The sequence below is a fragment of the Octopus bimaculoides genome, chromosome 2 (genome assembly GCF_001194135.2).
Source record: "Octopus bimaculoides isolate UCB-OBI-ISO-001 chromosome 2, ASM119413v2, whole genome shotgun sequence".
In the NCBI taxonomy this organism is placed as follows: Eukaryota; Metazoa; Mollusca; class Cephalopoda; order Octopoda; family Octopodidae; genus Octopus; species Octopus bimaculoides.
This window is the reverse complement of record NC_068982.1, coordinates 104,667,046-104,681,126: the sequence shown is the minus strand read 5'-3', so window position 1 is coordinate 104,681,126 and position 14,081 is coordinate 104,667,046. Positions and strand designations below refer to the sequence as shown.

The 14,081-nt window shown below is 32.7% G+C and overlaps 1 protein-coding gene across 3 annotated transcripts in view; it reads right to left on the bottom strand.

Moving 5' to 3' along the window:
- Positions 1 to 35: 35 nt before the first annotated feature.
- LOC106882520 (uncharacterized) overlaps positions 36 to 14,081 on the bottom strand; it is a 27,048-nt gene continuing 13,002 nt past the window's right edge. For 2 of the 3 annotated variants that reach the window (XM_014933234.2, XM_052978547.1), the window contains 7 exons: positions 12,801 to 12,818; positions 7,275 to 8,525; positions 4,161 to 4,266; positions 2,610 to 2,976; positions 1,620 to 1,687; positions 652 to 697; positions 36 to 545 (listed from right to left, as the gene is read on the bottom strand). In XM_014933234.2, the coding sequence (XP_014788720.2) occupies positions 350 to 545; positions 652 to 697; positions 1,620 to 1,687; positions 2,610 to 2,976; positions 4,161 to 4,266; positions 7,275 to 8,525; positions 12,801 to 12,818 (2,052 nt within the window). In that variant the 3' untranslated portion in view covers positions 36 to 349. The remainder of the gene's footprint in view (positions 546 to 651; positions 698 to 1,619; positions 1,688 to 2,609; positions 2,977 to 4,160; positions 4,267 to 7,274; positions 8,526 to 12,800; positions 12,819 to 14,081) is intronic. The other variant, XM_052978548.1, reaches the window with a different exon arrangement.

The window sequence follows — 14,081 nt, the reverse complement described above, 5'->3', positions numbered from 1 at the left end:
CTTTGGAAGAAGAAAAAAGAAAGTGCACACATACAGAAAGCAGAAAAAATATTTTAATCAGCACAAAATATAAAATAATGAAAGTAATTGAAATCAATAACAAGTGGTCCCTTTTGGTGAAACTAAACAATGAATAATCACAGAATTTTGTGGCAAGATCTCATGCCTTCACTCTCCGAGACAAAGAAAAATTTCAAATTTCTCCACTAGATGTTAGCCAGTATTACTCATTTTTATGCTAACTAAATCATGAACATGAAATTTAACAAATAAGTCTTTTCAACAATCTGTTATCAAATGAAGGCACTTTCATTTTCTTACAAAACTTTTCACATCTTTTCTTTCTTGATCATTTGTCATCTTCATACTTTCCATTTGACCGTTTACGAGTTATTCGATGAGTTTCTTTATTATTGTATTTATTTTCAAACTTTTCTTTTAGTTTTTTGTATTTTTCCCGACAACTCTTCAGATGCATTGTAAAAAGACTATCATCACCATAGGTAGCATCACAAATGTAACAACGTTTCTGTTTCATGGTGAGGCTGCAAAGTCAAAAAGATATTACAATAACCAAAATAATCTACAACTATAAATCAGAGCAATACCAATATAAAAACAAAGCAAAGAAAATCAGAAATTAAATCTTACTTTGTGTCTTTAACTTCTGAATTAGTTTTCCAATGTTCAACAGAATCTATAATTAAAAAAAATATACACATATACACACAGAAAAAGCATGCAGTTCCCCCTGTGGGTGTAGCTATTACATGGGAGACAACCATTTCTTCATAACATTTGGCAGGATTAGAAATTTGAATTTAAAATTGAGGAATAAGGAAAAGAGATATATAGAATTCACATATCTAATTTTATTACAGAGATTTTGAAATTTCTATAAAAAAAAAAATGGAACTAAGTGAATAACATGTTTGCATCTAGAATGAGAAAAGTAATCTTAGCATTATAATATGCAAAGTCTCTGAACACTTCTGAATTAATTTTTCCGTTAGAAGAATGGGTTAAAAAGAATTTGATGTGCAGTTTGATTTACAATGATGATGAAATCCTTTCTCCATAAGAATACTAGAAAGAATCCTGGAAGAAAGTTTAATATCAGTTTATATGAAATCTCATAAAATGTACATAATTAATATCTGAAATCAGTCAAAGGATTATAGAGGTGTGACAACTGAAGGGTTGTAAGGCAGAGATGTAGGTGAAGAGGAGGAGTGCTGATAAACCAAATACACGTCCTAGGCAACTTTGTGGCACCATTGTTTAGGAAGTGTTTCTTTACAGTTAAGTGCAAACCATCACATTTGATGTAATAAGCAAAAAAGAATTTTTAATTGTTCTAAATTATTCCCATAATGAGAAAAAATAAAAATGTCATTAGCGTTAATGACTACCTTTCAAAAGAAGCATGAGAGGAAACTCCGATGTATGGTAGCTATGGTGACAACTCTGGAGTTGACAATCAGCAGTGAAGTGTTGGACTATTATTAACCAAATCGGTCAGAAGTTCAAATTTTCTGACGTATTATGTTGTACACTTCAGTTGGTTCACCTATGCTTACTTGTGCAATATACTTAAAAAGAAAAGACATTCTAGTTACCTTTTGTACTGTAAGGGTTAATTGCAGATATTTGAGTAAAATCTTCTGCCAGTAATTCAGGAGTAACACTTAAAATATAAACAAATTCATTTAAGTTACATTCACAAAACAAAGTCTGTCCCAATGAAGTTATCTATAAAATTATTTATCTTGGTTGCTATAGTAACAATGTTTCAGTCATTATACTCTCCAACCTTCTTCAGGTGTCTGTTGTGTTAGGTAACATCATCATTTCCCATCTGTTTTCCATGCTGCCATGGGTTGGACAATCTGACAGGATTTGATGGGTTGGAGGACCATGTCTTTCAGTTTTGGCATGGTTTTTATGGCTGGGAGATAGGAACCCCCATATGATATCTAGGCTCATCACTCATCTTTGTAATGGGGATTGAAGTTTTGACATGTGAAGCATATTGAAAAATTACCATTTATGGAGGAATTATGGCCCCTTTATTGAGGGTTTCGTGGCCTCATTGTGTCAAGCTAGGAAGAGCAGGTTGAAGGAGGTTGGAGAAAGCTTGAGGAGCTGGTTGTATGGACTCAGTTTAAGGTGTAAAAGTGTAGGTTCATGACCCTCAAGAAAGATAAGATGGTAGAAATATCATTTCAGATAAATGGAGAGGACACCTTTGGGTTTCAGAACAAAGGGTCATTTGTCTCTTGTCTTTCATGAAAAAATATATTGGGTCAAGGGAAAATATTTCATATGAAAGGTTGGCAACAAGGACATCCAGCTGTAGAAAATCTGACTCAGTAATTTTTGCAAGCATAGAAAAGTGAACGCTAAAAAATGATGACAACAATAATGATGATTATATATATATATAAATAGTAGTTAGTGTTAACTTATAGAAAGCAAATAATAAAGTCAAATTTATGTTGTTAAGGCGAAATTTGAAATCTCAGTCAACTTAAATATGTGTGTGTGTTTATAAATTTTGGCCTAGCCTACATATTTGAAGAAGAAAAAAAAAAAACACTGTTAGTTACCTGTCGGGTGTATCAGGCTGTTTAGTTTTGTGAGTGCTAATAGAATTGAAAGGAAGATCCAAAACAGGTTGGACTATCTTCAAGCTATTACCATTTCCCTGACTCTGTTGATCTCTGTCTAAAGCTGACACTGGAAATGTATTTATTTCACTTCTACTTTCATTCAATATTTTGTTAGCAAATGGCAGATTTTCTGATTGCTTAATATCTGAGACTAATGCATTTGGAGTTAAATTATCTACAACTCTTTCATGATTTGATATGATAGCAGCAGAATTTTCACTAATTTCAGATAATTTGCTATTTGCATCACAGCCTAACATGTCAGTACTTGGTTTGTTATCTGAGAAAAGTTGAGAAACTGAAGCTGAAAAAGAAATGAAAGGAAAATAGTCTTGTCACATTTCAGCAATTAGTGACATTTCTAATAATAGAAACAAAAAATTAAATAATATAAAACATTTTCATAAATATAAATTATGAAAAACATCATACTGGTATTTGAAGAAAGGTCTTGAAAAATTTGTATGCTTTAAAAGTGTTGCTATACAAGTGTTACTGATAAAGAGTTGAATTTATAGAATACACCTTGAAGCTGTGTCTTTTAGGTGTAAATAATAGCAGCAAAGATTAATAGCTTTTAAATTTTAAGGTAAGTGCAGGATCAGCAAATTTTCACTGTAGCTTATTAACAATTAAAATAACTAAGGTTGTGTGTATGTTTTTTCTTCAAATTAATAATATCTATAAAAAAATTTCGGATCTTTTTGGTTTGACGGACAACATTTTTCATTAATGTTTTATGTAGTGTTTTTGGTACCGAAACACTTTCAAACTTCGTATACTTGTATATTTTGTATTATAGAACAGATAAAAAATTTTGTATTCGAAGTTATTTCATGTAAAAAGTTGTTGTATTTCGGTAATTTCAACCAATCACTGATGTCTATTGAGGTGAAAACAATTAATGGTGTGGAATGTAAACAACGGTGTCATGGGATCTTTTCCCTTGAATAAAATTAGTGCCATTGTTTGTCAACAACAACTACCTGTGTTACTCTTATTTATGACATCATTTGTGCGTTTGTACTGGCTTTAGCTTTAGGGTTTTAGAGTTAGGGTTAGTTTTAGGATCATGGTTAGGGTTATTTTTGCCCTAACCCTAACCCTAAAACCCTAAACCCTTACTAGGGAATAATGATATAATTAAACAGGGAATAACACTCTTGACACCGGTAAAAATTATTGTTTATAAAAAGAGCACTAACTGTATTCAGCTGAATAGATGTCAGTGATTGGTTGAAGTTACATAAATACGACAACATGAAATAACTTATTAAGAACTAATTTTTGTTAAGAAGGCTAAGAGAAAAAGATGTTTTATATGACACCTTCTACCAGTATCCCAAGTTTGAAAGTGTTTCGTTAAGAAAACAAGTGTTGCCCGTCAAACCAAAATGATCCAAAATTTCTTTAAAGTCAATTCAATAAAAGAATTTCTGTTATAAGGTGAATACAAAAATGGTATTTTAATGATGAAATTATCTTTACTTGTACGAAGTTCTCGCCTTGTAAACATTCCACAATTTGCAGCATGATTCTCAATCACTTTTGGTCTGAACCAATCACAACACAGAGGACACTGGACAGTAGGTTTCTAACAGAAGAAAAAATACCAATATCATTTTTCTAAAAATTTAGACATCTGACACAAAGTAAAGTGTATAGACTACTTGTCTGTTTAGGTCAGTTTTCCTGGTGCATATGATTCTAATAATTCTAAAGTTTGGAGACAACTATCATGCTACTCCAGCAAAAACAGAAACCAATTTATTTCCTTAAAAAAAAAAAAGAAAAAAGACATCTCTTCAGTGGAATATCAAGTTTCAAGATGATGCATTGCTAATGCACAGTTTACAGCCTTAAGTCAGTGATTAACATATATTTCTTAATATTCCAGTTGCAAACTATTATAAAATAGATAAGTAGCCTAAACAACAAACATGTAAATAAAAATAATCACCAAGGCAACAGTTTTTGTTGTTGACTAACTCTTGTTCAAGTACTTACATAATAAAAGGTGTCCTAATGAAAGTATTAGAAAAATGCACAGATCTTGCACACATTAGTCACTATCAACAATAGCTTATTATGCAAAAATGCCCCTTTAATAACATAACTGATTACTCTCCTCCTACTGGTCAAACTATAATGGAAAACTATCATGCTTAAAATGAAATGAAATAATTATTTCTAATTTAGGCACAAGATCAACAATTTTGAAGGGAAGGGAGTTGGTCAATATCTTCAATTCTAGTACTTCACTGGTACTTTATTTTTATCAACCTCAGAAAGACAAAGGCAAAGATGCCTCAGCAGAATTTAAACAACACAATTTTCAAAGAATGTCTGTATTAAGCCATGTGGAAAAGGACAATTTTAACATTTTCAAGATAGATAAGGGAGAAAGTGTGAAAAAATTGTGTTGCATCAACATGACTTATCAAAGATTGATTTTTAAAAAATTTTTTCGCATGGCTTAAAGGGGAAGGTTAGCACCAGTGACTTTAGAGCCTCCAAGATTGGTGAAGGAAGGAGGATATCATTCTTAGACCAGAGACCTGGCCCAAATGCTTTCAACAGGGCAAAGACCCCACTTGGTCATGAATGACAATGGGATTGCACCTAGAAAGTTCCCCCCCCTGAGGCACAAGTCCGGGCAAGGTTGTTTACAGAAGACCAGCAGTCATCCATGCATATCAGCCTCCCCACTTCATGCCACCGATGTTATCCGAAGGAAAGGCAAAGGCCGATACAGCTTGGCACCAGCGACATTGCAACTCATGCCTTAAAATCTTCAAACTGCAAACACCTTATATCTTTTACTTGTTTCAGTCATTGGTGAGTGGTCATGCTGGGGCCCCACCATGACAAGTTTATTTGAACAAATTGACCCAAGTAGTTATATTGTTTTAAATCTGATACTTATTCCAATAGTGTCTTTTGTTGAATTGCTAAGGAACAGGGATGTAAACAAACCAACACCAGTTGTCAAGCAGTGTGGGATCAAATACAATAACATACACATATATGACAGGCCTCCACACAGTTTCTGTCAACCAAATTCATTCACAAGGCATCATTTGACCTGAGGCTATAGTAGAAGGTGCCATACAGTAGGACTGAACCCAAAACCATGTAGTTGCAAAGTGAGATTCTTAACCACATAACTATGCCTGCACCTATAAAAAAGATGTTTTACCCAAGATTTTTAAAATTCAAGAAATGCCAAAGACAAAATATTTACAATAATTTGAATAAATTCTAAAATGAGATAATTTTTCAGATTATTAAATTTATCTTTAGAGATTATAAGATTTTCAGTTTTTACATTAGTACTTTTTTTGTTTGTTTTTATGTGTCTTTCCACACTAGTATGGGTCAGATATATATCAATAAAGCATTTTTTTTTTACAGTTGAACGTCCTTCCTCACCTCTCTTTTGAGTGAAACAACTCCTATTTCATACATTTCAAAAGGCACAAAGCTAATGGATAATTTGTTGACAGGGAAAATGACAGTAACTTTACCACTTGAAGCCCAAATGTAAATAAACATACAGACACACATGTGCATGCATATATAGAGCTTCTTTCAACCCACACACAAGGATTTGGTCAATGTAGGGCTATAATAAAAGACAGCTGTTCAAAGTGCTGCACAGTAGACCTGAACCCCAAAACAAGAGGTTAGGAAACAAATTTCTTACCCACACAACAATGCCTGTCCTGAAATGCAGATGCATATATTAAAATATTTTTAGGCACAAGCATGGCTGTGTGGGTAAGAAACTTGTTTCCAAAACGTGTTTTCAGGTTCAGCCCCAACTTAGGCAATGTCTTCAAGTATAAATACCCTAAGGCCAACCAAAGCCTTGTGAGTGGATTAAGTAGACAGAGAGAAGCCTGTGTTGTGTGTGTATACTGTACCCCGCAGCAGAAGTGTTAAGACTGATCCTGCTGGTGGTGTAAGGGACTTATGGTGGTTACATGTAAATGCAGCGTCAAATAAAAGTGCCCATATGGTGCCACATAAAAGCCCTTGTGCAGTACCACATAAAAATGCCCATGTGGTGCCACATAAAAGCACCCAGCACACTCTGTAAAGTGGTTGGGATTAGGAAGGGCATCTAGCTGTAGAAACCATGCCAAACCAGACTGGAGTCTGGTGCAACTCCCCAGCTTGCCAGCCCTGGTCACACTGTCCATCCCATTCCAACATGGACAATGGATGTTAAATGATGATATGTATGAACATGTGCATACCTTTGCTTAGATATCATGTGATAATGGTAAATGATCAGCATTGTCATACAAGTGAGATTGTTCAATTCCAGTCTTTTGTGAAAAAGAAATGTCTAATTATGGGAAAATACTACATTGCTTGGAAACAGGTGAGGGCTGGTTATGGGAAGGACATCTGGCCATAAAAATGCACCTCAATAAATTCTGTCTGACTCATGCAAGCATGGGAAAATGGACATTAAAACAATGATGATGATGATGATGATTTTATCTCTAACGATGAAGTTAATTGTCTGAAAATTTATATGATCAAGAACAGCTCATTTCAGATATTTAGAAATTTAATTTTACTTTTGTTTACCTTTTGGGGAAGTTTCAGCTTTTTGTTGTTTTTTATGCTTCTTTCTTGCATATTTCGTTTTCTCTTTTGAAGGTTTGTTAAAACTTCATTATCCTTGTTGTTTTCATCAGTCACACGAGGTAGAACTTCATTATTGTTTTTTGTATCACATTTATCTGTTATTTCAGGTTCCTCAAGAGAAATTCTAAATTTTGTTCTTGACCTTTTCCTCCTTTTCTTAGAACCTGAATCTATATCACTGGTTTGTTCTTTAGCAGTTTGAGCCATCCTTGAATTATCTTTGTAACTTGGAAGAGTTTTTGAAGGAAATGTTGGCGAGGATGAAGGAATTACTTCATCTGAAACATGATTTTTTACAGATTTGCTTAATTTCTGACTTTCTTGTAATTCATGTTTAGAAGATTCTACCAATTCTACAGGTGATAATGTTGATGGCTTATCAGCAAAACTTTTCCTAACTGGTGACTTCTGTATTCCAGGAATAGGAAGTGATGTCTTAAACTCCATCTTCTCCATTGAAGAATTAATATCACTAATATTTTCAGAAAAATGGGGCAACATCTCTTGACTTAACTTTGAATGCATAGGTTCAGTTTTTGGTGTATCTTTTAATAAGGAACATTTAATACCAGTCCAACAAGTTGGTGATGTTTCAGATACACTCTCATTGTTTTTAAATAATCTCCTGCGCTGTAGTAAATTAGGACGTACACCACTGTTGACATTCTCTTTGTTAACCTGTTTCTTATTACACAATCTTTTCACAGACAGCCTCGTACTTCTTTTAATTTCAAAAGATTCTGATTTGTCATCAGTGATATTCATATATAGCTCCTTATTATGTGTTTCTGATAACTTTATTTTCAATTCGGGAAGTCTAAATACAGATTTAATTAAATCAGGACTTGAACATTTACTACGTTCCTCTGAAATACTTATATTTATCGGAGTGACTGCAACAGAAACATCATCTTTTTTAGATGGAACTTGTTCTTGAGACTTAATTTCTTCATCTCCAGATAGAGTATTTTCCTCAGAATCTAAAATATTCTTCCCAATACGCTGTTTACGATCAAGAGTAGAAAGAGCATGCTTTCCAGTTAAAACGGGTTCACCCCATTTTATCTTATTTAAACATTTGGACTGTTTCTCCCTCAAGTTTGAATGAAATTTATTCCAAAAGGTAAGCAAGACCATAACATATTCAGAACTTGACATTGATTCAGAGGAAAAAATGTTAGCATACACATTCTGAAAAGAAAGGAGTCTTATTTTATCATTATTTGAAGAAGTTTCAGCCATTAAGATCAAATTCTTATAGTTCTATCAAGATTAGTATAGATACAGTCACAGTTACAATGATATGAGAGAAGCCGTAAGAGGCACCACAGTACTACAAATATTGTTGCAATAATATTATAGTCTTAACTGTAAAAGTACTAGATTCACACCTGTAACAAAATAATAGTTATATTTCTAATAACTCTGTAGATATAGCTGTAACAGTATCACGGTAACAGGATCTAATATGCATTTGTTTAATGGCATTCACAACTATAATAGTCACTCTACTATAGCCTGTCATATTGAAAGAACACCTTTCAATGAAATAGTTTATGCTGCTCTGCTCTTCATCATACATCTTTCTATTATAATGGGGAACAGTTCCATTAGATTACTGCTCACACATCTAAGTTGGTGCAATCAATGTACACATGTACATTATGGACAATTCTTTACTGCAAAAAAAGTAAAAAGCATGAGAAACATTTCCATCTTCCAACCTTTTTGTGCACAGTCAAACTCTGACTTCCCTGTCTTTTCTATTTTCAGTACAATGGTCTATTTCTCTGTTGATGATTACACATACCACTTACACATAAACACACCACCATAATTGCTTTCCTTTCTCCTGTCACTCAACTGTGTCCTCCTCACTATTGCATCCACTCTAAGCCTCTGCCTTATATATTTTCAAATTTATAAAATGAAAAAATAATCATATTAACCTTACTTAGCTGTCTATCACTCATTTAAAGAGGATCTGAAAAAACCCCTAGGACTAAAAAGAGAGAAAAATGCTTTCTCAATTTAATGCTTCTCTTTTTTCACCCTTGTTGCATGAGTTTCAATATCATTTACAGCAAAGTCAAATACACATGCTACTCTGGAAGTCAATTCCCAATAATACTCCATTCATGTCTAGAAGTCAAGTTTCATTACTGTAAACTTATTCTTAAAGACAATTCTTAACAATTTGATTACATTCACTTTCATATTCTTTAAGTACAACGGTACACAGCTATTGTCAGTCTTTATCTCATTCACTGTGTACCATTTGCATAGCATCATTAGCATTTAACATTGGATTTAACAACCTAACATGAGATTAATATATCTGTATAGTACTTTATTTCCATTCCTTGAAGAGCAATGTTCTCAATTACAGTATCATCACCTTCAACATTTTATTTGGTCTTCCTTTTCCAAGTCAACACACAACACCTATTTTTAAATATCATTAATTTGAATTAAATGTCCATTCAAGTGCATCTATGATTGTTCATACATCAGCTAATGTTCCTGATGTTCAATAGCTTTAACAATTCATTCTCCATACAATTTACTTAACACATGTGTGTTGCTTACATGCCAGAAGATGTGATTTTTCATCTGGGGAAAAAACTGCTTTAAAGATATTTAGTGTTAAAAAAAAACAAAAAAACAACAAAATCAGCTTCAGAGCTAGATGAAAGAAATCGCCTCTGAAGTATATATATTTTTTTAACATGATACATCTTGAAAGCAATTTTTTTCCCCAATAAAAAAATGCAGTTTCTGGCATTTAAACAACATACATACATACGTGTTTTTGTCACAGAGCTGCTTCTATTGCATAATTTGAATTCAACTCTTTCTTTCTTGTGGCTGATACTCTACATCTAAGAGTTATACTTAGCCCGTTACTTAATTGCTATCAACTCATAAAAATCTTCCCCAATGCTATTCTTACTTTAGCTAATTTCTTTTCAGTAGAACCATTATAAAATTAATTATGTTCCATAGAGAGCAGAACTTAGGCATTACTTCCAGTGAACTATTTGGGTAATCCATGTGTGCTTTGAATTCCTGCCAGTTACACAGATCCCACTGTAATCTTCATGTTCCACCTCTTTTACTGAGCACAGTACTGAGTTTGAATCTGCACCATTTCTATAAACTGAACAATGCGACATCCAGTTGCATTAAGTCAATCAACTTAAAATCCACTAAAATCATGGACATTTTTTTCCAACTTATTGTTCTATATCCTGAGTCATTCCTTGTTCAGGTTTTAGATAACTATATATACTGAATAACTATACATAGATAACTATACATACTGAATCAAGTGTGGGTTCTAATTCAATGTGTCCATTGGAAATAAGACTCAAAATTGACACTGGGATCTCTAGCTGGAAGTGACCCCAAGAAATCATAGATTGTTCAGATGGCTCACTGGAAATAGTATTTATGTTCTGCTACTTAGAAAACATAGTTAGACCTAGAATAGTTTAAGAAAAAAGAAACTAGAAAGCAATTTGATGAAAAATAATTAGCTTGAATCAAGAATTAAAATGCTAAAATGTCTGTATATGTTACATTTCTATGCAACATTTGAACATTTATTAATGGTATGCAAGGGTCCCTGAATGTTACCGATAATGATAACATAATTCATTAGCAGGTAAAACTAGGTAACAAAAAAGATGGATTTCTGAGTGAGCTGATACTAATAAGATAGAGCAGATGAAGAAAATGATAAACAATCACAATGCTATCTTCTTCTTCCTCTGAGAGAGAGAGAGAGAGGCAATGAACAACAAATGGAAGAACAAAGAAACTAGCATTCCTAAAATATCACATAGGTAAAACAAATTATAAAATGACAACATCAAGGAAGAATTTTTTCCTTTTTTCATGCTAGTAGAAAGAAAAAAAAACCCCATTAATATGAGTAATGGATATGAAAGAAAAACTTTTATTAATAAAGAGTGTTATGAAAAGAGAAGAGATTTAGAAGAAATGATAGAGCAACAGACTAAATGTCTAATGCTATTTTTGCTTAATAACTATTATGATAAATGTTTGACATTACTTTTTATACCAGCTATATTCTAAGGTTCAGTCAATTAGCACTGTACCGTGAAAATTGACCTTCCCAAGATGCATAATTAATGAAGAGCAGGCATAAACTCTCACTGACTCAACATGATGCCTGCTTGTAATTATTTCAGAATGCTTAAGTCGTTAATGTTTTGTCAAAAGATATGTCACATTCTTGTAAGGAACCTTGTAAACATTAGTTTTAGTAAACAATAAACAAGCAGAAATTTAAAAAAAAAAAAAAACTATGATGAAGAAAATTATTAAAAATGACAAGTATGAATGATAAAAGAAAGAAAACTCTTCATAAATACCATATGTAGTATTTTTTTTAGTAAATTATCCTTTAAAAATCACCACCAAAAGATGTTCAGCATCTACAACCTGGTCACTGACACTATTCAACTGCAGTGCAAACATATACAGTATATTATTTAATAATAAACTATGGTGGCAAAGTTGTTAGAGAGCATATGATAGAATGCCTTGTAGTATTTGTGCCAGTTCAAATCCTTCAGAGATAAACTTTACCTTCCCTCTTTTCAGGATCAATAAATTAAAGACCAGACCAGTCCAGAACAAGTAGATTGGAAGAATTTTTAGAGTATCAAAAAAGATGTCTTGTGATATCAGTTCCAGATCTTTGTATCCTGAATTCAAATCCTACCAATGGCCAGTGCTTATCACTTGACCATGGGACCTCAACTAATTATGATATCCATAATGGGTGGAGGAGGATAGTAGTTGTCTGTTGCTACAGTTACTACAGCCAAACACTATACAATAATATTTATTGCAAAAATAAAAGTATGTGACTATTATTATGCAAGCATGGCTGTGTGGTTAAGTTCATTTTGCAACCACATGGTTCCAGGTTCAATCACTTTCTGTGGTTCCTTCAGTAAGTGTCTTTTTTAACCATAAAATCAAGTTGGTCAATATGTTGTGAGTGGAATTTGTTAACAATAAGTTATATATATATATTTCTTCTGTGGTTGTATATAAGTGAGAGAAATATAAACATTAGTGAGATAAGAAAGAAAGAAAGAAGCAATGTTTTATGAGGTCATGAGATATTTAATCTGCACTGGGTTAGATACTACCTCATCGCACTTGCCTTCAGAAATGTAATGAATGAACTGGTGATTGTCCTATTGGAAACCTGCAGCCAATGCCAATATTGTTCACAGATTGTAATATAAGATATAAAATAAAATAGCTGAAGTATGTACAAGACAATTTGTTTAGGGAAGTAATGTAAGTGTTCAGTTTTTTTGGCATAACTACGATTCAGATAATTGTAGGAAAAAAAAACAACAAAATAATAAAACCCTAAAACATACTACATTTTGAACAAAATTAAATGAAATTTTCTCTTACCATTTGACAAATGATGTTCTATTCATTTCAGGATAAGAGATGAAAAAGAAATAATGATAGTGATGATAATAATAATAATAATAATAATAATAATCACAGCAATAATGAAATTAATATCAACAATAAATTTCTTAATTAAGCATGAAGACTAAAGCAAATAGAGATAAATCTTTGGTTTAGACACATACTACAAGGAGATGAGAGAATTTTTTATTACCATTTGCTAATACATTTTTATATTTATCATATGTTAAATAGACATGAAGCATGAATCTTTCTAGAGAACAAACATGAAATGTGATGTTCATACTTTTCTCAAAGGCATTAAGTGACAGGAGGGAAGTGAAATGTATTTAGCCAAGAATTGAAATCTGGCATATTGGTCAAAACAATGTATTTTCTTTTATATGTAGACTTGGTTTTAGACTTGTAGTGAAAGAAAAATAGTGAGGTGTGATGATTATGTTCTTTCCAAGAACAGGAATTATATAAATAAAATGCTATCAGCCAACTATGAGAATCATGTTATGAATTTAACCCATGTTAATAATAAAAATAATATTTACAATTAAGCATTTGGTAGAGAAGGAATCAACTTTTGAAATATTCATCATTGCCATAATATTTCACTTGTCTTCCTATGCTGATGTAGTGGCCCACATGTAATTATGTGATTTTAGTCATTAACCAGCCATGTTCCATTGGTTTTTCTGAACTAATCAGTGACCAGCATTCTAGTAGCCATATAAACACAACTCAAACTGCTTTATTCTCTTTTCCTTGGCAAACAATTGTACTACAAGAACCAGAAGAATCTCTTTCTTTGTATGGAAATGTTATTTTAACTAGTCTTAAACAACTAAAAATTTAAACTGAACAAGAAATCAATTTGCCATAACTCATTTTCCATCACTTCTCATGTTATTTTCTTTTCTGGTTAACTTTAGCAACATTATCGGCTCAGCACCCACTAAGTAGAGCACTCAAAAGAAACTTTAATTCAAGAACATATGTATAATTAATGCTATTTCCACAATATTATATATACTCTTTTACTTGTTTCAGTCGTTTGACTGCGGCCATGCTGGAGCACCGCCTTTAGTCAAGAATATCAACTCCAGGACTTATCCTTTGTAAGCCTAGTACTTATTCTATCGGTCTCTTTTTGCCAAACCGCTGAGTTACGGGGGCGTAAACACACCAGCATCGGTTGTCAAGCGATGGTGGGGGGGACAAACACAAACACACATATATATATACATATATACGACGGGCTTCTTT